At 39.4% G+C, this 27,575-nt stretch overlaps 1 protein-coding gene across 2 annotated transcripts; it reads right to left on the minus strand.

Annotated features, from left to right (window-relative positions):
• Positions 1–1,993: 1,993 nt before the first annotated feature.
• On the minus strand, positions 1,994–27,358 carry ntn2 (netrin 2). Of its 2 annotated transcripts, none has more exons than XM_056737963.1 (10): positions 27,309–27,358; positions 26,121–26,202; positions 22,929–23,135; positions 16,662–16,830; positions 14,506–15,752; positions 8,364–8,552; positions 5,270–5,419; positions 4,935–4,988; positions 4,184–4,258; positions 1,994–4,072 (listed from the first exon to the last, which is right to left on the minus strand). In XM_056737963.1, exons 5-10 carry the CDS (start codon positions 15,542–15,544, stop codon positions 3,738–3,740), a joined length of 1,842 nt encoding a protein of 613 aa, XP_056593941.1. In that variant the 5' UTR covers positions 15,545–15,752; positions 16,662–16,830; positions 22,929–23,135; positions 26,121–26,202; positions 27,309–27,358; the 3' UTR covers positions 1,994–3,737. The 2 variants fall into 2 exon arrangements, with proteins under 2 accessions (XP_056593941.1, XP_056593942.1); XM_056737964.1 differs by having other exon boundaries at positions 16,658–16,830.
• Between the last annotated feature and the right edge of the window lie 217 nt (positions 27,359–27,575).

The following is a 27,575-nucleotide window of genomic DNA, read 5'->3' on the forward strand; positions in this document are numbered from 1 at the left end:
TATCATAGATTGTGATACAGTCTGGTTCGTTGGGTCGGATGCTTTCACTAGTCTAGCGGACCGATCTAGAGTTCGTTTGCAATCGGGCCGAGACCACATTGTTCAGGCGATTGTTTTGAGGCGGATCCTAGCGCGATTGCCGTGTTCACATTTGCCTAAACGAACCGAACCATGCGAGAAAACGCACCAGGTTCCGAAACAAACCCTTATGTGTGAAAAACGTCCAGATTCATCTGCGTCTCAGATATTTCTCCTGAGAAAAAGCAATAAAAAACTCACAAATGTCTCCAAGTTTCAGAAGAGACGTCAACAATGTGTCAAGATGAGCTCAGATTTGTCAAGTCTACAATCCAAACTCAAACATTTCTCATCACATTTACCCAAATCCCGATTATCTGACCGCTACGATGTATTCATTTGAACACTTCCATACTCTTCGTGTGTTTCATGTCCTCTTTTTATAACTCCAACGCCTAGAAGAAAGATATTTTTATGAAACATAACAAAGAAATACGCTCTGAAGAATATTTGATCTGAACTGATTCTCAAGAAGCTATTTTAATCATTAACGATTAATGAGACACTCGTGGTGTTTTATTAAAACAACAGGTAGTGTCAGATTAATTTACTCTCTGCTGCCAGATCATGTCTGAAGGTGCGAAAGCAGAGCCGTGTGTTTGTGTCTCCAAGCCAAACTAAACAGACTCATTCCCTAAGATCAACAGCACGCGCACCTGAGAAAACACCCTAATAGCGCCTAAATTCTCCAAACCCCCTGTACGCTCGTGTATAAATATTATGAAATGTCAGTCTAATGTATACAACCCAACAGAAAAACGTGCTTGTGTTTATATACATGTAAGCAAAAATATTAATAACCGTTCTCTTGCTTTCTCACTTTGTGTGACCTACAGCACTTCACTGTTGAAATGAAGTATTATACATTCGTAATCGTATTCATATTCGTTCGTAAGAAAAATATCAATAACCTCTCTCTTTTCTCTCTCTTTTTCTCTCTCTTTTTCTCTCTTTCTCTCTCTCACTGTCTATCTCTCTCTCTCTGTTTCTCTCTTTCTCTCTCTCACTGTCTATCTATCTATCTATCTATCTATCTATCTATCTATCTATCTATCTATCTATCTATCTATCTATCTATCTATCTATCTATCTATCTATCTATCTATCTATCTATCTATCTATCTATCTATCTATCTCTCTCTCTCTCTCTCTCTCTCTCTCTCTCTCTCTCTCTCTCTCTCTCTCTCTCTCTCTCTCTCTCTCTCTCTCTCTCTGAGAGACCTGTAAATAAATCATCAACAGCACAGAGTTGTGAACAATCACATTCTCACGGCAGTTTTAATAAATGACTGTCAACATTTACTCACCCCAATGTCATTTTAAATCTGTATATGACTTGTTTCCTTCAGTGGAACAGTTTTGCATGGTCAGAAAGAGGATGTTGTTGTTTTGGGTAACAGTATAAGTGTATGTTTTTCGTTCTTTCTTCATGCGTTCATCTATCTTCTGTTTTGAACGTATTGTCAGTATGATATGAATGTTTCAGTATTTTGTCCTCGGTTGCTTTGGAATGTTGCAGTTTGTGTTTTTCTGACTGTACATGTGCTCTTCATTACTCGGCATCTGCTCCAAACCTTAAACCATTTCGGAAAGTTACCAAAATTTCTCTCTATGAAGAATACACACACCCTCAGAGTTCATTAAATATGTCCTGTCTGTTTTGTGGTTCTGTGGAAGTTTTAGATGACTCACAAATCTACTGGACTTTGGGCTGGATTGTTAAAACAGGGAGAATATCACAGTAGCCAAACCTCTCTTCTCTGTATAATACTTTTTGACCTTTTAAAGGTAAGCAGTGATGCTCTGGAAGCAGTTGCCATGGCATTGCTTATGATACATTCTGGAATTAAGATATAGTTGAATTACACAAATACACGTTTTTGTGGTATATAAGGATAACGCACACACAAAATCATACATCAACTAATAATTTATTGTGTATATTTGATTAATTCAGTGGTCAATGCAGTAGAACAGAGAAACAGCAAACAAAAGAAGTGAAGACAAGCAGATAAGCTTTCTCGGTTAGACGGATGTATCTTCCTCACACGCATACATTTCATATTTACTTACGTATGTACACATTCATACAGTGCATGTCAATATACACACAAATAAACACGCACACACACGTGATCAGCCTAATGCATGTGAATATACACACATATATACATTCATACACAAATATGTAAATATACAGTTGTGTAAATGTTACACACACCGGGTTAAATGAAACATTGAGTTGATTTTCTAAGTGAAAAGACGTCCACACTCGCTCTGCGGCAAACAATACCAGTTTACTCGCTTTGTTTCTTTAACGTTTACCTAACGCACGCTTGGCTGGGATGGAAACAGCGTGTTTTTGCCAAACCGGATTGACGGAACATGGAATCATACCAGGGGTGAAAGAATATTTGAAGCGGTCAGTCACACAAAAACAATCAACAGATTTGATGAATCATCAGCTGTGTGCGACATTATCACGGCCGTGATTCATTCTCACGTATTGTTCTATTAGTTACTGTGCTGGAGACAAACAAAACAACAAAGCGTCCCAGTGCTGTTCTTTCGGAATGCCTCTCGTCCAATCGGATTCGAGGACTGCTGCATAATTAGAAATATAATATGATGATGTCACTGTGAGTGTTGGATTGTAATGCAGCTAGATCACAGACAGTCATAAACACGGCAGAAAAATAGAAACACAACACATCCATCTCGATGTGAACCGTGTGAAGGTTATATTTGATATCTATATATGTGTCACGTGACTGTGGGCGTCATGACATCCACATTCTGAGGTCGGTGTGTGTGTGTAAAAGACTGAAGTGTGTTATCTGCGGATGCTTGTATAAGTATGAAAACATCACGTTAGTAGTTAATGCTCGTGTTAGTAATAACAAAAACATCTGAAGGGTAAAAAACAGATTCAAAACAATTCGGAGACAGAAAATGTCTCATGGTCTTTGCCATCACACACACACCTTTCATGTTGAAATATATGATTGTGTATAATCAATTACGTCCATCCATAGGAAACTATGATGCAGTCCTTCATATTACTGTACAGTTCTACTGTCCTCACGATAACACACGGCTACACACGTGTTAAAGATATTTGCAAATTGAAATTTTTAACCATAACTTCTCTTCGGCCAGTTTTCAGTGAGATTTGGGGGTCAAAATCAATCAACATTCACTCCATTCTGCATTAGACCAAATGACAAGTTTCGATCTTTTAGTGTTAAAGTACCTGTAGATATTCACACACAAGACTATGTGAAATCAGGCCTGAATAACAAACAATGAGGCTTTTGATTTTAAATCCAACAAACATGCATTTACAACATTCAACCAGACGCAGACAGGTTCACTCCGCCGACTGTAACGTGAGGACATATTTCCGATTAGTTTAATAAAACTGTAGGTTTAGCATGAAATGAAAATGTGCTCAGATGTGTGATTGTGATTCAGTGGTGTGAGATTATAAAAGAGTCTTTTTATCGGTCCCTTTTGAAGGCTGACCAACAGGACGATACATCAAATAACACACAGACAACCATGCTCAGGAGTTCGCTTTCGCACACGCGCGGCCGCTCGCCGCAGTCTCCCGCGTACACAGAACAGTGGTCAATGCTAAAGAGTTCCCTGCAATCCCATCATGCTTTGCCGCACTTGCCTTTCTTCTCCTTGCGCTGGAACTTACGCAGTCGTCGAGTCCAAATGTCCCTCCACTGAATGACCAGACTGTTTTTATCCGGCAGGAGTCCCGGGCGTTCGGGGCTCGCGGCGCCCTCGGTGGTGCCCAGGATGAGGAAGCGTTTGCCCATGTGTATGCGAGGACATTTGCAGGCCAGATCTTTCATGTGGACCCACAGCACGTTATCGCCTCTCTTCAGCGGCTCGTCGCGGCTCTTGTACACAGACACCAGGTTGACAGTAAATTTGGCCCAGTCGCCGACCGTCTCCATGTCCAACACGCTGACCTGGACCGCTACACACACACACGTGTATTAAAATACAGTAGATAAGATGGAAGGAGGTCAGTTTGGCATTACAGCAAATGATTTATAAAAGTGATTTGAAAAGGATTAAGAAATCCTACCGTAGTCTTTTTTGCAGTATTTCTTCATGTTTATCTTGAGATTTCCCTTCGGTGGTTTACAGTACGACTCACAATCTGACAACACCAAAAACACACAGATTGTACTCATGTATGTTTTTAGTACACTTTAACTATTATATAAAACACACTCTTAAAAATAAAGGTGCTTAAAAGGTTCTTCACAGCGATGCCATAGAAGAACCATTTTTGGTTCCACAAAGAAACATTCAGTCAGACATTTTTTACCATCTCTTTCTTATCTTTTTATAATCTCAAGAACTCTATAAAAACATGTAAAAAAACTTTTTACAGAATATTTCTGGCACCCCAGCTGTAAACATGTGTTTGTTTTTCATTATATTAACCATTTTGCAAGACATGAACAACACTGGTCCAGACTACACAAACAATAACACAAACGGTACAAAATACAACCAGCATTTCCAACCAAATGAAAACACATCTTCAATTAAAGAAAACATTTTAACGATTAAAGATTACATTTTATTTTTAAAGAATTTTTATTGATTATTTTATAATTTAATAACAAATGTATTTTACTGTGTTTTGGTATAGTTGACTTTAGTGTGTGTAACTTCTGTGTGTTTGCAGAAACAGATAAAGTAAATAACGGTCAGTTTTGTTTTGCTCTGTAACGGTGCTGCAAAGAGAAGAAGAGCTCATAATTTGTCTTTGTCACAAGTGAAATAGAGGTGTGTGTGTGTGCGGGTGTGTGTGTGTGTGTGCTCACCAGCAGGCTCCTCTGTAGTGCTGATCACAGCTGTCGGCTTTATAACAGGGACTTCTGAAAGACACAATAGTCCAGGTGTTTGAAGACATAACACACACAACGTTTTTGGTTATTCGTTTTAAAATCCTGGATCAAAATCCTTGTTTGGCTTTGCATATTTACAGCACAGCATTTTAACACCTGTGGAAATGTCAATTATTTTGAAACACTATAAATAACAACTTTCATTCATCTCTTCAGTTACATACTGTAAAGTAGAATATACTGTATAGGAGATTAATTTGTGTTCATCTTCATTGACATTCTGTGTGTGTATGTGTGTTTGTGTGACTCACTGATGCACGGAGCAACGGGCGATCGGCTCTGCTGATAGCCTTTCGCGCAGCGGTTGCAGGTTATCCCGGTCACTCCGTCTTTACACGGACACTGACCTGTCGTCTGGTTACACGTTTTACCTGCAGCTCCCACCGGATGGCAGTCACACGCTGGAGAGAGAGAGAGAGAGAGAGAGAGAGAGAGTCAGTTATACCTGGAAACAGTCAACCATGACTTTCACATTCATTTCATTAGCAGCTGCTTTGCTGGCACAGGCTGATAAACAACCTGCATCCTGAAATGAGGCACTGGCACAACATCTATAACATCATGACATATTAGGGATTTATATGTGGTTTGGAATGCATTTTTTTTTATCAGAATAGATATTTTTGCATTGCTGTCATAACAAAAAGATTAATTTTGTCTTCAGAATGATGTGAACTGCACCATTCTCAGCAGTCAAACCCTGACCCTTGGCTCGGCCACAGAACACTCCCATTAAAGGTGTCAGTCCCCGTCTGGTCCAGTAAATGTTGCCATGACACTCAATCTGTTACACACACTTCCTGTAATGACTCAAATGCACACGCACTGCACCGAGCACTTTATCTAATTTACAAGAACATTATGGCTCAATGATAATATATTAAATGATGTGCTCTGTTACAGGAATTACACATGGTAACAGGAGTCACATAACAACAAACAGAAAGGTCACCGGATGGAAAACAGGATTTGTTTTCTTGCTCTGTTGAAGTGAAATAGTTTAATACACGATGTACAGTAATGTTCCAACATTTAAGTGCTTGAAACTTCTCAATACCAGAATGCATTATACATTTAAAAATAAATTCATTTATGTAGTGTAATTTCTGTAGTGCTTTCACAAGTTCGCATGGTTGCAACGCAGCTTTACATTTACGAGAAATAAATAGGAAAAAGCAATGGTATTTATATAATTGTTCTCAATACGATGTACATTGATGGAACTTAACTGAAATAACTGTGTTGTTTGACATGTCACATCTTTTAAATGTAGTTTTACATAAACTGTATTGATTAAAAAATGAGTGATGGGTCCTCTAGACCCACAAACACTGCTTGGTAAAAAAAAATCATGTAAAACCAAACATACTCCCGTTACTAATACTCACAAAAGATTGTTTCCATTAAATAACTTCTAATGAACATTATCTAATTATCTAATATTTAGGTCAACCGTAAAAAAATATTGTGTATATCATAGTAAATTCATGTGCCATTTTTCAGATTACTTTACTACTTGCTGTAGGTTGTGTCATTTATTTAAATACAGTATAAACACAGAAAAAAAATGTTCACTTAATCATCATTTCTAGATGTCTTGTGGTCATTCCAGTCCAGTGTCTGTTGGATTTCAACAAAATTTGACTTAAAAGTCAAAAAAGATTTTTTCCTAAAACTTGTAGAAATTTGACTGTTGTATTGCTCAAAATTGAATGTCAACTTGTTTTCTTTGCCGTATTTATTTTCACCTGTTTTTTCCAGTTTCGTTATCTGCAAATAAATGCAAATAGAAAAAACATTTTATTTGATTCTTAATTTTTTTCCCCGGAGCTGTATGTAAAATATAAAAATAATGTGAAACATGGACGAGGGCCGGTTGTTTCTTATGTGTCTCATCTATAGCAGAGCAGAGGTAAGAATGTTCTTGTGTTTGTTACTGTAGTCTATAGTAGCATCTGAGCGTGTGTCTACATGTGTATGTGCAATGATGCGTGTGTTTCCTCTGTGGTGTCAAGATCCTTTGAAAGCACACAGACACAGACGGTTAATAGATAAGGGTCGAGCAGCTGTGGCATTCGCAGGTGAGAGCTGAAAGAGAGTTTGAATAGCTGTGACTTCATTTGTGTGTGCGTGGAATGTGAAAAATTCTCAGGTGGTGTTTCATTGCGATGATGAATAAAGGTATCAGCGCTCGACATGAGCGTTATCAAATCAACAATGACAGCACGACAAAAGACCTCATGATTAAAGGATGCTCACAAAATCTCTGTCGTACTCTTCCACACACACACAAGTAATTTAAAGCAGTTCTGGGTTATTCTAGTCTGTGGGTTAGGCTCTTGACTGTCCTTCAACAAGTTTAAATATATTTAAACTAAGAATTTTATTCAATATACTGAATATATGAGTAAGGTTTATGTCCAAGCCTTTGTAGTTCACCAATCTGATCACTAAGAAAAGTTACAACACGTTTTTAATCCATAAATCAGATGAGCTAAGGACCATTCCTTTATGTCTGTAGTATGACTTGTGGGATACATTTTTGATTTTAAATCACTAACCATATAAGCAATAGTGACAGCATGAGCCAAATACCAGTTTCAAGGTATACCACATATTTAATTGATTTATATTTATAGTTTTATGTATGCATGTAAGTTTAATTACTAAAAACGCATGTAAAAAGACTATAAAAGGGTGCCATACTTTCAAAAAGTTTGGGAACCACTGATTTAACCTGACATGTACATGTTTACTACTGTTCCAAATATTTTGTGTTGCTTTAAATAAAATAAATTGTGTTTTGAAGCTGTAATCGTAATAATGCCATATTGTAATATTTTGGTTTAAGGTTTTCATACCGTCAAAATGTCATACCGGCCCATGTCAGTGACAGTAAAGCATATAGAAAAATGCAAAAAGAAAATACTGCACACACTGTTAAATATTACACGTCCGGAATAAAAACTGACTTACTGTTTACTATTTTTGCCCATATGAGATAAAAGTCACTGATGAGATCTATTTAATATATCAATAATTTCACATAGACATTATTGAGAATAAATGGAGAGCAAAATCTCTGCTTAAATCTCCTTAAGCAATAACTGCAATTTGTTTCTGTTTTTATTTCTCCTAAGCAATTTCAAGAGAAACATAAGGTGTTTTCTGAAGTGAGATGTAAAGTTTTAATAAGTTAAATTACATTTGCACATCAATGCAAATGTGACACAAGTTTTAGTTTTAAAACAAAAGCCCTGCCAGCACTCACACGATGCAATGCAATGTTAACACATCTGAATCAAGAAAATGATGTTATCATAAATGTTGTTGTGTGTACTTTACCTTTGCATGCTCTGCGATGTGTGATGGGTTTGCCCATGTCTCTGTAGAATCCTTCTTTACAGTAATGACAGTGTCGTCCGGCCGTGTTGTGTCTGCAGTTCATGCACACTCCTCCGCTCTTACGGCCCGACAGTTTATACAACTCCATATTGAAGCGACAGCGCCGTGCGTGCAGGTTACAGTTACACGCTGTACAGAGACATAAGAGAACACTTACTGATGAAAGTCATTGTGTTTACCTTTTTTACATTTATTTAAAGTGAATGCGACACTTTCGCGTTTCAGAATAAGACTGGTGCACAACCGTAACAAAGAAATAAAAAGAAATAAACTGAAAAATGCATTCTTAATAAAAAAATTTAAAGATTTTTTTAAATATCTATATTATATATTTTTAATTAAAAAAACGTATATGATAAAAAAATCTCTACTAAAGACATTAATAAAACAATATGATATTTAGTATATTTAAAAACACAAAAAGGGATGATAGCTATTTAAAAAGAACATCAGATGTCAAGACAAAGACAATATATTAAACATGTTATTCAATTACTTAAGTTCCCATTGACCAGACGTAAAAAAGAAATATCTGTTGCCATTACCACAGCCTAGATGATTTCAGCAGAGAAGAAACGTTTTTCATAGTTGTTATATTTAGGTTAAAGTTTATTAAGACATTTTTCTTTTAGATTGCATCATTAAATTGGGCACAATAACATATGGAAAGCATATTAAGATGGTAAATAGGGTCCATTTTGAATTCAAGCTGACTTGGAAAAATAAAAAATGCAATAAAAAAGGATATTCACAGGTCCTCTTCAAAAAGGTTCATCTTTTCTAATTTAGGATACAAAATGAGCCGCTTTGTTCTTCATTGGGTTTGTTTGGGTTTGTCTCTCTGTGTGTGTGTGTGTGTGTGTTATTTTAGGGCCAATTTGTATGGAATTCTGTGGTTAATGAAACCTGCTCAGGCCATTCCAGCACACACACACACACCATCTGCTGCTGTGTGTGTGTTGGGCCTCATGAAAAGGGGGTGTAATTTTAGGGGGATTCTGGGCTAAAGTCAACAGGGTGAGATTACAGCAAATTCAGCTTGATAAACATCTGTAGGCGATGTGAGCGTGTGTGAGAGAGAGCGCTGTATTCCAGAATAAGGGTGTGTGCATTTCTCGAAATGAAATTCCAAACCCGTGACAAAAAGCACATCCATTCACACCCAAAGAAAGAGCTACACACACACACTTTACGAGCATCCGCGCACACAAGAAAGAGCGATTGAATTATTAAAGCACACAAGCTCCGACACCAGCACTTATAGGGCGTTTCTACACGGGTTGAGGTTCTTGTGGAAGCAATCACAGGCTGTCTATAGTTTCTGATATCCCTGGCCTTTTCTCAGGGCTGCGTTTGTGCCTTGAGCGAGGTTCATAATCTGACGTTGTTCCAAGGGTCTTACTAAATGACACCCCATAACCCTTTCTCTATTACGAGAGCTTTCCAAACACAGCTGAAAGCACTCAAACCTATTAACCGGGGTTAGAGCGAACCCAGAACTCCAAATTCATTTATGTAGAACAGCAACGTTAGCCGACGGAGCGTGCTGTACAGGTACGGTCGCGGAGCGTGAAACTACGCCCAAAAACACATGGTCGACCCATCGTTTTCATTTCTGTAAAATCCTGCAGTACATGCGATGGAATGCGTGCATTTCAACACACACACAAAGCAGATTTGTAGCTCAACGTAAAACGCAAAGCCGGCCACCGGTGTTGTCGAGGTGATTTCAAAGCGTGGCTGCACGGTTGTCAGGGTGTTCTGCGTGGTTGGTGTTCGGAAACCGCAGAATAACTGCTTTGACACAACATCACCTGCGTGCTTTAACACACATATGTTTTATCGAGTAAGAATAACAGCTCATTTAAAATTCCATGCGCCGTTTTATGTGAACATAAGTATGAGAGCGTTTGGCTCACAGGTGTTTTTAATTGATTAGCCGTTTCCTGTCGAGTCGATCGTTCGCACATGAAAGAGTCGCGAGCTCACACGTCTTCCTTCGCGCCTTTTCCGTTCCGCGGCTGAAGTAATAAAGCAAATTGCTAGAAGTCATAACCTAAGAGCCAGGGGAAGCCAAGAACCATCTTTGTGTAAAGCAATTGGCAACAATCGAGCCAGCACGGAAAACAAAAGTGACAATAAAACAAATGCCAGTGAAATGACCAATAATCTCCACCAACGTTGGTTCACAAACAAGCCGGTAACTCACCACGGCACCAAAAAACCTGGAAAATGTAATGACTGGTTCATCTTGGCCTTTCGGTGGACATGTTTTTAATCTTTAAAACTTTAATCCAAGCGAACGGGAATTTCATTTGCTGAAGAGGTGACTCATTCCCAAGCACAGAAACGGCAACAGCTGGAAGTTTCTTCTGAAGGTTTGGCACGGGACGATAGCGGCGCTGATGAGTTACAGACGCGCCGCGCTGGAGATCTCTGACTAAATGCTACGTTTTATAAGCTTTCTATTTGTTTTGAAATGTCACGATACTCGCGCTCACATAAAATGGAGTAACGGGCCGCTGCGAGTGTTTTTATTTATTAATTTACTTAATTGCTTGCATGTGCTCTCCAACATAAAAGGTTGCGCTCGTACGTTCGCTTTACGGGCATCTTTCAGACACATGGACAGAAAATCTAGGCCAAATTTCTGGACGGCATTTGAGAACAAACAATTATTAACAACTTCATTGACAAACATGTTGTTTTGATGTCAAAAAAGCGTTGCGACAGGCAAGACACAAACGCAAGTGTTGGCAGAAAAGCGGATAAAGCGGAAGACAAACATTTTTCTCTACGAGAATCTTCTGGAGCATCACAGCTTTAGATCATTAACTCGCTGTGTGGCGCTTTTCCTCAGGAGCGACGTGTTTTGGTGTGTGACGTGGAGGAAATGTAATGCAGTAACACATAGCACGTGTGTGTGTGTGTTTACTGAGTGACTAAACACACACACACATAACACACACATGCATCAATTAAAAATCACTGTTGTACACACATCTCACAGACCTGAATCATATCAGGGGTGGACGAACATCCCAGAATACCCTAAAAGTGTCATAACCACCTCGCAACTGCCTAGAAATGCCCTGGCAACCATCCACATCCCCCCAGCATCATGACAGTTTCTTTACACAATGAAAGAATGTAATCATATTTGATTTGACCGTCGCTCATTAGCGCCTCATAATTCTCCTGATCTCTTTGTTCTTGTTTCTCGGGTCTCGGCAGAATAGAGGGTCGTTTTTAACAAGATCCCGCCGGACGAGCGGCAGGTCGGGCACGAAATCAGCGGGGGTCTTTGGCAGAAAAACGAGTGTGTGTGCCGGGGGTCATCTGAAGCCACCAAACCACAGAAGAGCAGATGGTGAGAAGAAAGGTGAGAGGAGAAATACAAATAGAGAACGGAGAGAGCTGAGAATGAAAAGAAAACGTAAGGATGGCCGTATTACCATCTGGATGTCAGGGAGATGTGTAGACGAGCTCAGGAAGAGAGGACAGGCAGAGAGATTTATGGGAGACATTAGTGATACTAATGAAGTGTCAGGTCTTCAGACTAAAGCATTAGCACGCTATACGTTTCTACTGACACACGCATTCATACACTTTCAACATTTCAACACACTTTTCATTCAAAATGTGTACTGACGATTGATAAGATTAATCGCTGCTATACATACTTAACATACAGTAAGTAGTTATATCCATATGTTTATGTATCTGTGTATATGCGCATGTGTAAGAAAATGTGTATGTGTGCATATGCATTTGTTTGTGTATATACATATATATATATATATATGCGATGTGTAAACAGTGATTTTTTTTAAATTAAAACATTAAAATTTATCGCTTGAATGTACTTTACGTCACTTTGGATAAAATTGTCTGCCAAATCATAAAATTTATGTGTATTGTTATGTCTATACATATTCTGTATCTGTGTATGTATGTGTGTGTGTCTGTGTGGGTGTGTGTGTGTGTGTGTGTGTGTATACTGTATATATGCAAGTATGTATACTGTATTTATGAATGTATGTATGTATGTATGCATGCATGCCAAAAAAATGTATTGTTGCTCCAGTATTACATGATCTATTGCTCCCTGAACTCTCTGTTAGTCGCTTTGGATAAAAGCGTCTGCCAAATGACTAAATGTAAATGTATTTATGTATGTGTACTGTTAGTATGTATGTATGTATGTATGTGAGCATACATGTGTGTGTGTGTGTGTGTGTGTGTGTGTGTGTATGTATGTATGTATGTTGTATGTATACTATATGTATGCTAAATGTATGTATAGTGTATGTATGAATGTATTAATGTATTAATGTATGATGTATGTTTGTATGTTTGCATGTATGTATACTGTATGTATGCAGTTATGTTTGTATACTGTATGTATATTGTATGTATGTAGGTGTGTATTTATACATGTATGTATGTATACATGTATACATCTATGTAATTATGTATACTGTAGGTGTGTGTGTGTGTGTGTACGAGCGTGTGTTTGTTTGTATACTAAATGCATGTATGTATGTATGCTAAATGTATGTATGTACGTATGTATGTATGTATGTATGTATGCATTTATGTATGTGTGTATGTATGCTACATGTATGAATAGTTTGTGTATGTTTGCATGTATGTATGTATGTATGTATACTAAATGTATGTATGTATGCACAGTATGTATCTTTGTGTGCAGTATTATGCAAAAGTCTTAGGTCACCACCAGATTTGTGGTTTAAGCATGATGTTTTAATGTAATCAATATTACGAGACAAATACATATAATGAAAATGAAAAAATCTGAAAAATGATTAAGTGTATTAGTGTGACCTCCTTTGCCACCAAGCACATCTTGAACTCTTTTGAGGAGACTGTCCTGAAGTCATTAGATTAAAATGAGAAATTAAGGTTCCATTCCATTTAAAAGTGTCAGGTTCCTGTTATTGCTGAAGTGTGGTCTCATTAAATATTTGCCACATAGCCTATAGAAGCTGTTTTTCCCAGTTCTTTCTGCTTATAAATTTCCTGTATTCTCTAGTTGTATTCTAATAAAGAGATTGAGAGATCATTATATGAGGTCATTATGACATCACTATAGGTGTAATCTTATCATGGTCTAAGACTTTCACATGGTACTACAAATCTCTAGGTATACTCAATGTGTATTCATTTCTATATGTATATGCGCATTTGTATCAATGGATATACTATTCTTTATGTATACTGTTATGTAAATCTATCTATATGTGTATGTGTATCTATTTATATGTATACCTACATATTGTTACACAGGCTACACATAGATACACATATAGATATACATAAACTTACACATATAGATACAAATGTAAAGACACATTTATATATAAGTTTGTGTATGTCTATATGCACATGTGAATCTTTATGTACATCTATATGCATTCTGTGAATCAATACGTAGGTGTATGTACAGGTATATTACTTTAAGCTTTAAGTTAGATGCAGTAAGATTGCAGTGCTGTCAGACTGCTCTATCTGCGGTGTGTAGCGCTGTGAATGTTCGCTGTTCAGACATGCCCTACGGGAAGAGGTTTATATAAAGATTAACATACTGCATTACAGACATACACAAACACAATGCATCTGTCTTTCATTCTCTTTCTCTCTCGCTGTGTGTATGTGTGTGTCAGTCTGTATGTATTATGTGGAATACCTCCAGTATTAATATTGATTTGGCAGAAACGTTCCAGATTCAATAAATCATGTTCAGACATGAGATGAGAATTAACCTTCACATTTTTCCTAAGTAATCATTTCATATCCCCAGACTATAGCTCTGTTCCAAAATATAATGAGCCGCTTACTTTAGACGGCAATTTAAGCCATCATAGGTGAGCTTAGAATAAGCAGCATAATTATGTATCTTGCATAGTAATACAGCAATCCCAGAATGCATTGTGACTGGTTCAGTTAAAACAATAATCTGAGATGGCAGAAGAAGATACGGATTCAAAAGATATTCTTTTTAAAATCGATAAGTTTTGATTATAATAAAAAAATTCCGATGACACTTAATCATACTCACGCAAACATTCATTGGCTTCTTTTGCTGTAGCGCGCTGCCACGGTCGATCGTAGTGAAAGGGTTTGCATCGATCACATTCTGGCCCCTCCGTGTTATGCTTGCAGTCACAAACCAGTTTTCCGTCCTTCTCCCTCACGCACCTGGAGGAGTGACCGTTGCATTTACACCTCCCGCCAACCTGGAAGTCGCCCACGGCGTAAAAATACGACGGTAGACCTCCGGATGCCACGAGAGGGTCCTCGCTCTCACGGCCAGACATGGGCAGCGCTCTGGGGTGTTGCGGGCGACTGAAGACCACGCGGATGTCGGTGACCGTCACCCAGTCTTGCAGTACGGGACTCGAGTCAAAATCCTTCCCAGACGGGCGTCCATCCAGCGTGCTGAACGCAATAAGGCCACCAGAAAGCGGGAAGGCGTCGGTGTGCCCGTCCGTGCACAATGCCTCCTGCTCGTTCTGCTTTGTGATGGTCGCTTTGTTGGGCCGGTTGTACATGCGACGGCACTGCGAAGAGTAGAACTGATACGGAGTCCACGTACGGCCATAGTCCATGCTCTTGAAGATGGCCAGGGACTCGGGCCGCGGCGAACAGAACTGCAGGCTGACATAGGTGATCTCAAACTTCTTGCCGAGCGACAGCGTGAGGGTGACGTTGAGCGGCGAGCCCTGTAGGTTCTCCGACTGCCAGCAGGTGAGGTTGTGCGCGGAGTTTAAATCAGTGAGGTAGGAGGCCGGGTGAGCGTTGCGAGGGTCCGACGCGTCGCACACCTGGCACGTTCGGACGGAAGGACGGTCCTCGCGCTCCACCAGAGTGCAGGAGCGAGACGGCGGGCGGCCGCACATGCTTGACACGACAACCTCCTGCCCGAACGCCGCATTGATAAATTCTGGGATGCAGCGGCGGGCGGCACCCGTCTCGTCGTAGCAGGGGTCCGTTTGTGTCGCCTGTGGCCCTGAGAACGGATTTGGACTGTGGCCAAGGGCCCAGGGGAGCGTTTGAAACAAACTAAGCAGAGAAAAGAACTTTTTAGCACTCCACATGATGTCACAGGAGGGAGAGAGGAAGATGGAGAGGGCAGGGAGAGAATCCAGATGGGCGAGCGGAGAGAGAAGTCAAATAAACAAATGCAGTCGTGGCGTGTCTTCAGACGGGCGCAGTCTGGCGTATGTGTGATATCTCAGAGCAACGGCGCAGCTAGGAAGCGTCTGGTAGATAGATGAATGATCCCTCAGCAGCGTGCGTGTGTGTCTGGAAATAAAAAAGAAACTCAATTAATCAAAGCGATACTGAATAGTTTTTAATATATAGCTCCGTGTTATTCGAGCCGCTTCGTTTGAACATTTATTGAAGCTTTGGATAGAAATGTTCAGAGCTGTTTTTTCACGGATGTCAGATTAATGCCCTGTTACGGAAAATGAGAGCGATGACTGGAGTACCAAACTCGCTCAGGGATATTATTTTATCGATTATTCACCCTCATGTCATTCCGAACATGTATGACTTTCTATCTTCTGCAAACAAAAAAGAAGATATTTTGAAGAATGTTGATAACCAAACAACACTTTTGACTTCCACTGATACATTTCTCAAAATATCTTCTTTTGTGTTCTTCACATACAGTACATGTTTTCATCCACATGAGAGTAAATAAATGCTGAGAGATTGTCTTATGCCTTTAGCCCACCTCACAGAAACCACATGTCAAATTGAGATTTTAAGACAAACGGTATGTTCTTATTTAAAGTTGAATAGTTTTGCAGGTTTGATGAAATCAACAACGCTTCAGTAAATATCATCACTGGTGATGTGGCCTTGAGTTTTTCTAAAAGACAATGTTTCATAAAGAATTCATGATGGATGTTTGCTCAACGTGTTTAGAAACGCTCATTTATAGAAGTTTAGAGCCATTAAAAGAATGCTGCGATATACATAGAGCAAGTAAATGTAGTCTCTGTAAACATCGGTCTTGTCTATGCTCGGATTCGTCATGGTTTCTTGGGAAGTCTGGGGTTGTCGAGGGCCTGAATAACAGCTTTGAATGAGACATTGTTTTACAAACTGTCGATGCGCAGATGCTTTTCTAAACGTGTGAAATGATTGCGTTCCGTGCTTTATTGAGCACTTAAAAATGAAACAAGTGAATAAAAGTGTACCAACTCTACTGCTGGAGAAATCCGCTGTCACAGTCCGCACCGCATCTTATCTGCCGCCGTCCAAACGCGCACCAAATGTACAAAACTCGATACTCTGGAACCCCAGCGATGCCGCGATGTGTCGGCGGAGGCACATGTGATCCGCCGGAGGGGAATCTGATGAGATCTGGACACTGTTTAGAGTAAATGAGAAACAGTTTGACGTTAGTGCGTATCTGAGCTGAATCACACTTGTACAGCTCAACAGAGAGCAATGAAGCGTGAAAGCAGAGTAAAACTCCTCTCTCTCAGGACCTGTCACCGTGTGTGTGTGATGTGAATATCAATGTGGCTCTCTCTGCTCGGGCCCCTCGACCACTGACTGCACGCTTTACACAGCCACTCGAATCCTTCACCGACGTTTACATTTAAGTCAAATACATTCGTTCCCGTCAGCGTCGGGGCAAATAAAGGAGTAAACCGGTGTGTGACGCTGCTCAGGTGCTTCACGACACTCGCAGGAAATATTTCCAAGAGAACGAGCTATATTGGGATTATAGAGACAAGGAAGACCGTTGTTTCATCTGGTCATTAAACTGAGTAAGTGAAGCCTAACAGAGAGATTAAGATGAACTCTAACTCCGACCAGTCCTTTCTTTCCGTTTCACACACATTTGGCCAAGCACTCCCTCTCTTTCTCTCTCTCCACACACACACACACACACACTTCAGTCACACATCATCAAACACTACACAGAGAATTAAGCTCATTATTTGACCCTCAAACTCCTTGTTGACCTCTCTCACCCTGCCTCTCTTTCTCATCCTGCTTCAGTCACTCGCCCTGCCTCCCTCACCCGGTCTCACTCTCTTTAGACTGTCTCGCTGTCTCCTACCCTGTAGGCTATCACACTTTCACTCCATGTCTCGCTCTCTCTTACCTGTCTCTTATACCCTGTCTCACCTTCTCAACTTGCTTCAGTCGCTCGCCCTACCTACCTCACACTGTCTCTCTCTATCTTGCACTGTCTCGCTCTCTCATACCCTGTCTCACATTCTCTTACCTCTGGCTCTTCCTGTCTTGCACTTTCTTTCCAGGTCTCACCTTGTCAACTTTCTTCAGTCGCTCGCTCTGCCTCCCTCACCCTGTCTCGCTCTCTCTTGCCCTGTCCCACTCTCTATTATCTCTCACTCTTCCTGTCTCACAGTCTCTTACCCTGTCTCACTTTCTCAACTTGGTTTAGTCGCTCGCCCTGCCTCCCTCACCCTGTTTTATTCTCACTTACCATGTCTTACGTTCTCACACCCTGTCTGGCTCTTTCTTACCTCTTGCTTTCCCTGTCTTACCCTAAACCTGCCTTGCTCTCTCATACCGTCTTGCTTTTCTCTTACCCTGTTTCGCTCTCTCACCCTGTCTTCTTCACCCTCACCCCGACACTTACTGATGAATCTGTTTGATCCTGATTTAAGACTACACATTCATTCACACACAGATCGGCACTATGAAACACAAAGAGGGACAAATATGGACAAAGTTGAGGAAACATAAGAAGAGAGAGAGAAAGATAGGGAGAGAGGAGTGGAGGATAAAAAAGAAAGATTGTGACAGTGGAAGATAAAGGATGTCGTAGTACAAATGAAATATATGAGACGGAAAAAGAGAGAGAGAGGAAGAGAGAGAGAGATTACAATGAAGGATGAGAGTCTGTGGCAGCATGACTAAATATGGAGAGCCGAGTTACTTCGCTGAACTCCGTGTGTGTGTGTGTGTGTGTGTGTGTGTGTGTGAGTGTGTGTGTGCACGAGTGCGTGTGATTCATGAGGCAGAATCTATCAGAACTGAGACACAATGCACAACTGCTCATTGCAGAGTTAAAAGTAATGGGTGTTATTTCTTTAGTTTATCTTATTTCAATAGAATGGCAAAACAATTATAAGAAACCGATATCAGGATAAGCAACAAATTAGTTTGAGGTGTTTGAGACCTGTTTGGCTGAACGACGGAAGACGTAGAATGTGTTCGGGAAATTTGTTTAAAACTGTTTTTTTCTGTTGCACCGAAATGACACAGCTGTGACAGTGCGCTGGGATGTTAAAAAGAAATATCAGCGCTACCAAAACAAACTGCTAATAAATGATGTTGACATTCCAACATAAAACTGAAAAAGACCAATTACAATTTAGCATGAATTAAACAGGCCTTTTATGCCCATTTTGATCAACCAGACCAGATAATAAACAGCACATCTCTGCAAATCAAAGCACATGTGGTTGAACCAAGCAAGCAAAACGTTGCTAACGTTTAATCCGCAGAGATCAAATCATGAACAATATAAGATCAATACAGCACCAGGAACAGAACACAGAGAACAGCATGTCAGGAATTGAAATATAAAGTACTGGAGTATAATAATGAAAACAGACATAATTCATCTGGCTGATGTCACTATTATGCAGCTTTATGACGGTCAGATTGAAGAAAGCCACATCCAGCACAATGACAAGTTAAATACATGTTCCTACGAAATCGTGAGTGTGTGTGAACCGCGTCTCTCATTAATAAACCTTAAGTAAACCAGTGGAAAAAAACTGCCCGCTTAAAGAATGTGGCCACTGCGACCAGACGCTTCCTTCACTCTCTCTCACACACACACACCGCTGACTCAACCCAGCCCTGACTAAAAAAGCAGAACCTGATCTTAAGCACACACACTCCCAAAAACACACACGATGACCAGGTCACACACTGCTTGTTTATTTGAGAATCATGAGAATGTGTGCTGTAATGCAAATAGTCCATCATGACGTTTGACATCAGGGACAGCAGTGAAATTAATTTGAGATCATCCTAAAATAAATAAATCTAGAAAGTGATTTTATCTTTTGTATTATTATACTTTTTAGCAGTGATACTGTTGAAAAAAACAAATTCATTCAAGAGGGCTTAGTACTTCTTTTAAACTTGAAATAAGAACGTATCCTTTTTATATGTCTAAGAAATATACATAAAAATAACTCAAATATACTTAAGTAGACAATATATCTCCAAGTATATTTAAGACATATTTAAAACTATAATGACGTTTTCTAAATGCACTCTGTATTTTGTTTTATTCAAAAATACCTTTTCCACCTTTTCCACATCAATATTATATAAATAATTATATATCATACATAGTAGAATATATAAGTAAACTTGTTAAAGTAAATTAAAAACTATATATGCTGTATTGAAACTACAGTAGTAAACTAAACTAGTAGTTTACATAGAATATAGTTCAACCTGTACTTTCATGAACTAATAAAAAAGTGCTACAAGAACTAGTAAACTATCAGAAAACCAAACAGTTTAGTTGTAGTTGAAGCAAAAAAAGACCAGATGTGGTCTCAAAGACTATGTATAGGCTACTTTAAAGTGTACTTTTATCGTCTAAAAGCGGGCCAAATTAGTACCAAGTAGGATTCAAATAGTATATTAGTATACTAAATAAGAAGAAAACTTAAAAAATTACCTGAAATTTACTTAAGCATCCTTAATAAAATGAATCTGAAGTACACTTATGTTTTGTAAGGGCAGCTATATTTAGAAGTCATAAAAGTCTATGGTATGTCCTCAGTCAGTTATCTAGATGAATGTGTGTGTGGTTTAGGGTGGCTTAGGGGATTTCATGTATGGTTTTGTGTAGAATAACAAGATGGCTTTCATAATCTCACGTTTTTTAAACACACACACGCACCTTTTCCCATTTGACAACAAAAACTTCACCGCTAGGCATCACCAGCTTTGAACTCAGGAGGGAAACCACAAATAATTTTATGAAGTGTTCAAATACTGACAAACACATTTTGTGCAACACTCTCTCTCTCTCTCTCTCTCTCTCACTCACACACACAGTCATAAGGTGCCAGAGCTTCAACAGATTGAATCATTTAACACTACTCTATGACTGGACACACTCAGTGTTTGTGGATGTGTCTGCGTGTGTGTGTGTGTGCGTGTGTGTGTGTGTGTGTGTGTGTGTGTGTGTGTGTGTGTGTGTGCGTGTGGACACACCCCTAGAGTTACAGCACAAGATTTGAAGAGGATAGAATCACTTCAGGCACACACACACATACACAATTACGTTTTTACGGCTGTCACCTGCTATTTTATGACCCCTGACCTCTTGACATGCCTAAAATTGAATGCATGAACACACTCAAAAACACACTCGCTGAGCAAACCTTGACTCTTAAAGGGGTCAAATCACATCATTTTCTTATTTCTTATAATCATGCAGAGTTTTTCTCCCTCGGTCATGCTTTAGTTCTTCATTATGATTTTCTAACCTTTCTCTAACCCTTGGAACAAAACCAATGTACCGTGTTTTTTTTTTTGCTGCTGTGCCTTTAAGACTTCAACGGACACACCTTCTTCACATGTGAAAGTGCTTTGCTGCAGGTTTGCTGTCCGGTCTAATATAGTTTGAAATGCCCCGTCCTTCAAGAACTTCCTCTTTGGCAAATCTGTATCACATTGGGATGTTTTCATAAAACAATGAATTGTTAAGATCATTTCAAACACGGGACTTTTTATGATTATGTGGGTTGTATCGGATTCGAAGGAACAGCAATAATAGCAATCAGTCTCTATTCATCTTACCTCAATAATTTTTGTGTAAAACCGTGCCGTTCAGCTGTGTGATGTCACAAAGTTTTTCAATATAGTATGTGACAGTATCTCAAAACATCAGGGAACATATAGATTCCTCACTGATCCCTTTCAGTTCAAGTCAAGCAAAGCAGAGCTTTAGAGGTGGAGGAAGATTTTTGTTGTTGACAAAAGAAAGTGTCAGAGACACACACACACGCACACACACACACACACACACACACACACAGGAAGCTTCCTGCGCTGGAAGAGGTGGAGAGTGAAATATAGGCCATGTTGACTTTAACCGCTGAGGTGGACCGAGCCAAGACTGAGCCGGATCCAAACCTTTCAGTCAAGCTGAAAAAAACGCAGTCCTTATTTTGCCCAGAACTGCCCAATGACACCTCATCTCCAAATGCGAAATGACACCACATATTAAATAATGAGCCACATCACACGTGTCAACTCAAAACAATGTGATGAGTTTTTTTAAAGGAAAACTTTGGACATCATTGATCTGTGCTCACTGTATGCTTTCATTGTATCGCAACCATCGCTTTGCCGAACATCTCCTTTTGCGTTCCACTGAAAGTCACAAAGGTTTAAAACAACATACTAGAGAGAAACTTATGAGAAACTGTTCATTTTTTGGCAAACCAAGCCTTTTTAAAATACAGCGCTGGCATGGAGAGTTTGGACGGTGTAAGTAGGTCAGGAATCAAACAGACAGATGGTTTTGTTATCAGATCTTTCTCCCCGTCCGCTACACTTCTGACTTTAATGTCAAACACGGTGCTTTTCGTTTTGACAGCTCAGAAGCGTTTGATTTCGGAGGGCCGGCTGTAGGCAGGAGCCTGGCGTAAACGTTTTCCTCAAAGTTTAACTCCACAGTTCATCTGTGACCTCAGGGAAACTAGATAGGGGTTTACGGCCATAAAATTACAGGAATCCACACACACGCACACGTGTGCCACATCCATCAGGGGAAGCAGAAGTCTCTCCGGTGTCACGCATACCTAAGACGGCCCGTGAAGAGTTGCTTTGCTTGGCATGGAGCGCGGACTGGGAACCAAACGCAGCTTTCTGTTTGCCATGTTAAATCATGACTGAAGCGGTCAATGTAAAAAGAGAAATCTCACTCGCTGACCACCTGTCTTTCCGGCCCCTAAGGACTCCTCTGACTAACACAGACCGCGAGCAGTGCAGGAAACTTTTGTTTTTGATCGTTTCATTATTGACTACTACTGAAAAAATGGAAATGAATAGCCAGCCTGTACAGTACGTTCTTCAGAAGAAATTGCACTGAATTGAACTAAGAAACTGTAGGTAAGATCTGGATCGAAATGAGAAATGATACGCACAAAATTCTGTAAATTCATGCAAAACCGTGCTATGGTAACCTACCAGAATGCCACACTCTCAGCTGTTAAAAATAATTCCTTTAAACAGACTAAGAAAATCAATAATTTTGATTAAATCTTTTTTTATGAAAGTATGGTGAATTATCACATGATATTCAAACTATCATACTAACAGACATAATATAATATGGTGTTTTGCGGAAACTATGATACTAGTGTAAAATATATTATTCAGAAAAAGAGATCAGATCATCTGATTGTAAAATGCAGTTTCTTGAACTGTTGGTGAGACACTTACCTGAATCCAGTCTGGATCTCTAAACCTCAGTCAAACAAGAGCACAGGCGAGTGAATAAATCCAGACCTGATCCTTATTTTGGGCTATCGTTTGAGGGTGAATGGAATCTTGCAGATACAGCAGCGGGAAGACTCTCTCATCCGTCAGTATCCGTTCCGTTCACGATGTCTGTCCATACACCATCACCACTGCGCACCGACGCGCACACTGAAAGAGAGAGAGAGAGAGAGAGAGAGAGAGAGAGAGAGAGAGAGAGAGAGAGAGAGAGGAGGGGTGACGGAGAGCGAGCCAAGGTGAGAAACTAGACTGTGCCCCCCTCCCCAAACCTCTTTTTTCACACACACACAAAGAGAGAGAGAGAGGGAGAAAGCTCCGAGCGATTCCAGACTCGGAATGCATTAGTGAGCGTTTCAAAGCATATTGAGCTGGCTACCTAGACAGCATTTTGGGTACCACGGGCGCACTGTGGTTTATAGTGGGCTTCTTATACGCATGCAGCACTGTTGGGTTTGAGAGACGCGTTCCGAATTGGCAGCATTAGGGCATCAGAGGGCATTTTACGCATCTTATACGCGCATCTTATTTTGGCCACCACAGGCACGCGCGGTATTTCAAGGATATCGCGGTTCGTTTTGGGAATCGCGTACACGTGTGGATTGTTTGCCATTGAATATTACAGCATGCCAGCCTAAAAATGCTGTCTAGTTAAACATAGTTCGCTTAGTTTTAAGACGCGTCCTCAGAGGGTCTGGTTTCATGCGTGTTTTTGCACTGGTGATGATCTGGCGATCACTTGGCACTGCTGTTTATTTATTTTCCAATTTCATCTCATGCGTTTCATTCAAGAGTCTTTGATTTCTGCGAACCATCGGAAAGACTCGGCGTGTGTGCGTGCGCGTATGTGTGTGCGTGATAGAGAATCCAGATGGTGCGAGTAATGAGAACAGAATACACAACACAAACCAAAGGCAGATGCGGTGTGTGTCCCCCAAATCAATTATTATAATGAGAATAATCATCCCGAAACGCACGAGTAACCGTGAATGGCGGAATCTCAGGATTGATCCTAAACTTTTGCGCACTGATTGCGCGCAGCCGTTCCTGAACTTTAACAGAAGGGTTGAGGTACATACTTTCACTAATGTACCCTAAATCCAAACACTTCACTTCAAAACATTCAATGACATTTTTATAGGATTTTCGGACACCTTCAGTACTCAGAGTGGCATATTCATTTTATGGTTTATAAAAAAATGATACAAATCCAGTGCATTCGATACATATGATGACACATGGAACATGATCACAGGGCAGCTCAGCTGAAGTCTTCAGTTTCATGTCTTCACGTCCAAAATGACATTGATTGGTCTCCACCTGTGTGCGGATTTCAGAAAAAAAACACGGAACATCTCCAGAAAACACCGGAGATTTAAAACAGAACCAAAACAACATTCTCCAAAAATACCAGTCAGGACAAGACATTTTCCAAGGCACCGAAAACACCTCAAAGCACAATAAAGTGCATCATTAAAAAGATGAGTGCTTGTGGAACGATTATGAATCTGCCCAGTACTGGCCATTTTCCAGAGCTGCGTTTCTGGGAAAGAACAACTGTTGTGAATGACACAAAGTTGGGAACATTACAGAGATAAAGAAACCCTGTGCCTAAGACAATAATTCCTTCATAAATGTGTCTTGAACAATAGAACAGAATGCTAAATCCAATAAAAAAAAGATTAGAAAGAAAGAAAAGAAGTACATTTGAAACATGGCATTTTAATTTGGAGAATCGATGATTTATTTGTGTTGTGACCGCCGGCAGCACAAACCTCAGATCTTCCAGATCTTCAGCGTTACTACAGGGAACGGCATGGAAGCATCAATGTGATGTTGATGTTTCTCCCCACCATACACTGGAAAACTCATAAAGATTGGAATAAAATAAAATCCTGGAGAAAAACTGGGAATTTGAGGATGATTCGCCTTTCAACACGACAGTAAACCAAAACATTTCGCCAAAACCACACAGAAGCAGTTTGAAGTAGTACAAAACTCAAAAATACATTCCAAGTCAGCATCTGTGTGAGTTATTCATATTCATATTCAATGTTCTTCACATTGATGCGAGTGAAAATTGCCAGAACGTTCTTCTGTAACACAATAAACGGCCATCTGAAGGGTTTTTATGTGCACTGCATGACTAACAGGTTTCTGATGGTAGAGTTAGTGAGGCTGGTAGGCCTACTGCTGGTGTGGATCACAAACTCAAAAGATTTAGGATCGAGCATGTGGCTATTCATGTATTTTCAGAATGTGGCGTGAAATAAAGCAATTTGTCAATGAATGTGTGTGTGCTTCTCAGTGTTGTGTAAGCTGTTCAGCATTCCTGTGGTATTTATGGCACCGTTCAGTAGAGTTTTACTCCGGTCAGGGTGTCAGTGTGAAAAAAAAGGATCTAAAGAGACAGACACAGACACTTCACACATGCACATGAAACTTTGAGGACACATCTGTTTGTATCATCTGCACTGAAAGCAAACTGCACTGTTGTACATGCAGCACGAAGTAGTGAAACGTGAGACAATTACGCCACCTAGTGGCCATTTTGCACACTTGCGTTTTCGTTTTAAAGGAGTAGCTAACTTTCAAAATACATTTTCATTATGATTAACTCACACCCATGTCATCCAAGATGTTTATGTATTTGTTTCTTTAGTCGAATAGAAAATAAGGTTTTTGATTAAACATTCCAGGATTTTCTCCATATAGCGATTATTTCGATTGATAGGACCTTTATTTATCGTCTGGGGTTGTTTAGAGACCATTGAAGCTGCACAGAAACTGTCATTTTGACCTTCAACCGTTTGAAGTCCATTGAGGTCCACTATATGGAGAAAAATCCTGGAATGTTTTCATCAAAACCTTAATTTCTTTTTTGATTAAAGAAAAAACATAATAAACATCTTGGATGACATGGGGTGAGTAAATTATCCTGAAAAGTTATTTTGAAAGTGAATTACTCCTTTAAGTACAAGCAGATTGCAAGTCATTCTTTCAACTTTTTCAATTTTTGAGTAGTGGTGAATGAGTTCACGAGTTAAAAACCCATTTAAAATTTTACTTTAAATTTTAAGGCAGCAAAAAAAGTAAAATCAAGTTTTACCGTGTGGAGTTTTCAATCGGTACTCTTACCTTACAGTATGAAACTGTTGGACAAGACAATAGTTTGCCTATTTGAATCCGTCTATACCTTCTTTTTCCGTATGTTATGGTGCTGAAAACCAAAATAACCGTTACACTTTTGTGAAAATATATAGTGCCAATAAACAGAAGCAGGTTGCAGCAGTGACAACTTACTACATAAAGTGTGACAACATGCTTAGCTATTAAAGCTCACAATTGTTCAGTGAAGTGCATATTGACAGCTGCTTTTTATTACTTTAAGTCTACACCATTTGTTTGCATCAATTAATATAAAGAACAAATTGTATGTTTTTTATTAAATTTAGTATTTTAGTGAATCGCAACATTTCACACTGACCTCACTTGTAAATAATATATTGTTTGTACATTGCATTGACTAAAGGAGGGTTATTAGTCAATGCCACATTCTAAGAATGACCATATATTATTTACAATTATTTGATTTTTGTCAAAGGGAAAGGAAATGAATATTCAATGAAAAATGCCTTTGGAAGCTGGTAAATATTATGTGAATTTGGCTCCTATATGGCAAACATGAACCCGTAAAAAGATGATAAATAATGATGTGTTTTTTTCATATACTTCTGTTGAAATATCTAACAAAATAAATATTTCTCAAGATGATATGAGCATATGTTAATGGAATAATGTTTGTATATGATTGTCTATGTTTTTCTGTTTGTGTAAACATCATCAGATGGTCCGTAAGTCATCCATAGATCATCTGACGTCACACATCATATTCAGTGAAGTGCTTCTCTTCTATTTGATAGTATTGAAGGGGACACTTTGGTCTGGTGGGTCACAAGAGGACAGCAGTCACAACAGTAACTGTACCATTTCAAACCCAAACTATTTGTTAAATTATTTTTTACAAGCGAACACAACTAGATCAAGACTGTTTTACATTACAATTTTGTACAATAATTCCAATATGATCATCCACCACTAAATTGAATGAAGGTTGAGTTAAACTGAAGGGTGGAACTATTACATCTTTACAAAGAGTTAGGGAGCAACAAGCGACATGTCATAGTCTATTACGTTCAGGAGTATTTTTCATAAACGTCACATCACATGTTGTTAAGATCTTTTTTTATCACTCAATAATATTTATAGACATGAATGTTAAGGTATATAGGCCTACTTGACACTGACTTACAAAAATAAACCTACCTTACGTGCCAGTGAAAGCAGAGTGACAACTTGCCCCGGTCTCCCCCAATGCACGTGCATCCGCCAATAGGGGGCAGTAAAGCTTTTCATATGTTTTCTTCATAAAACAGCATTTCGTGTTCTATGCCTTGCTTAAATATAAACTAATACGAGTTGACATGATTATAACTTTAACAGAATCTAAATGGAGACATAAACAGCCACTATGAGAAGGAATAAAACAGTCGAGTAAAGAGTCCCGGGGACTTTCTGAGTCACATATGGCCA

This window comes from Triplophysa dalaica, chromosome 23 (assembly GCF_015846415.1).
Source record: "Triplophysa dalaica isolate WHDGS20190420 chromosome 23, ASM1584641v1, whole genome shotgun sequence".
In the NCBI taxonomy this organism is placed as follows: Eukaryota; Metazoa; Chordata; class Actinopteri; order Cypriniformes; family Nemacheilidae; genus Triplophysa; species Triplophysa dalaica.

Coding starts and splice junctions, on each gene's coding strand:
- ntn2 (XM_056737963.1), bottom strand. CDS start 15,544: ATGTGGAGTGCTAAAAAGTTCTTTTCTCTGCTTAGTTTGTTTCAAACG. Junction 5,420..8,363: donor ACATCGCAGAGCATGCAAAG/GTAAAGTACACA, acceptor CTCTCTCTCCAG/CGTGTGACTGCCATCCGGTG. Junction 4,073..4,183: donor ATACTGCAAAAAAGACTACG/GTAGGATTTCTT, acceptor GTGTGTGTGTAG/CGGTCCAGGTCAGCGTGTTG.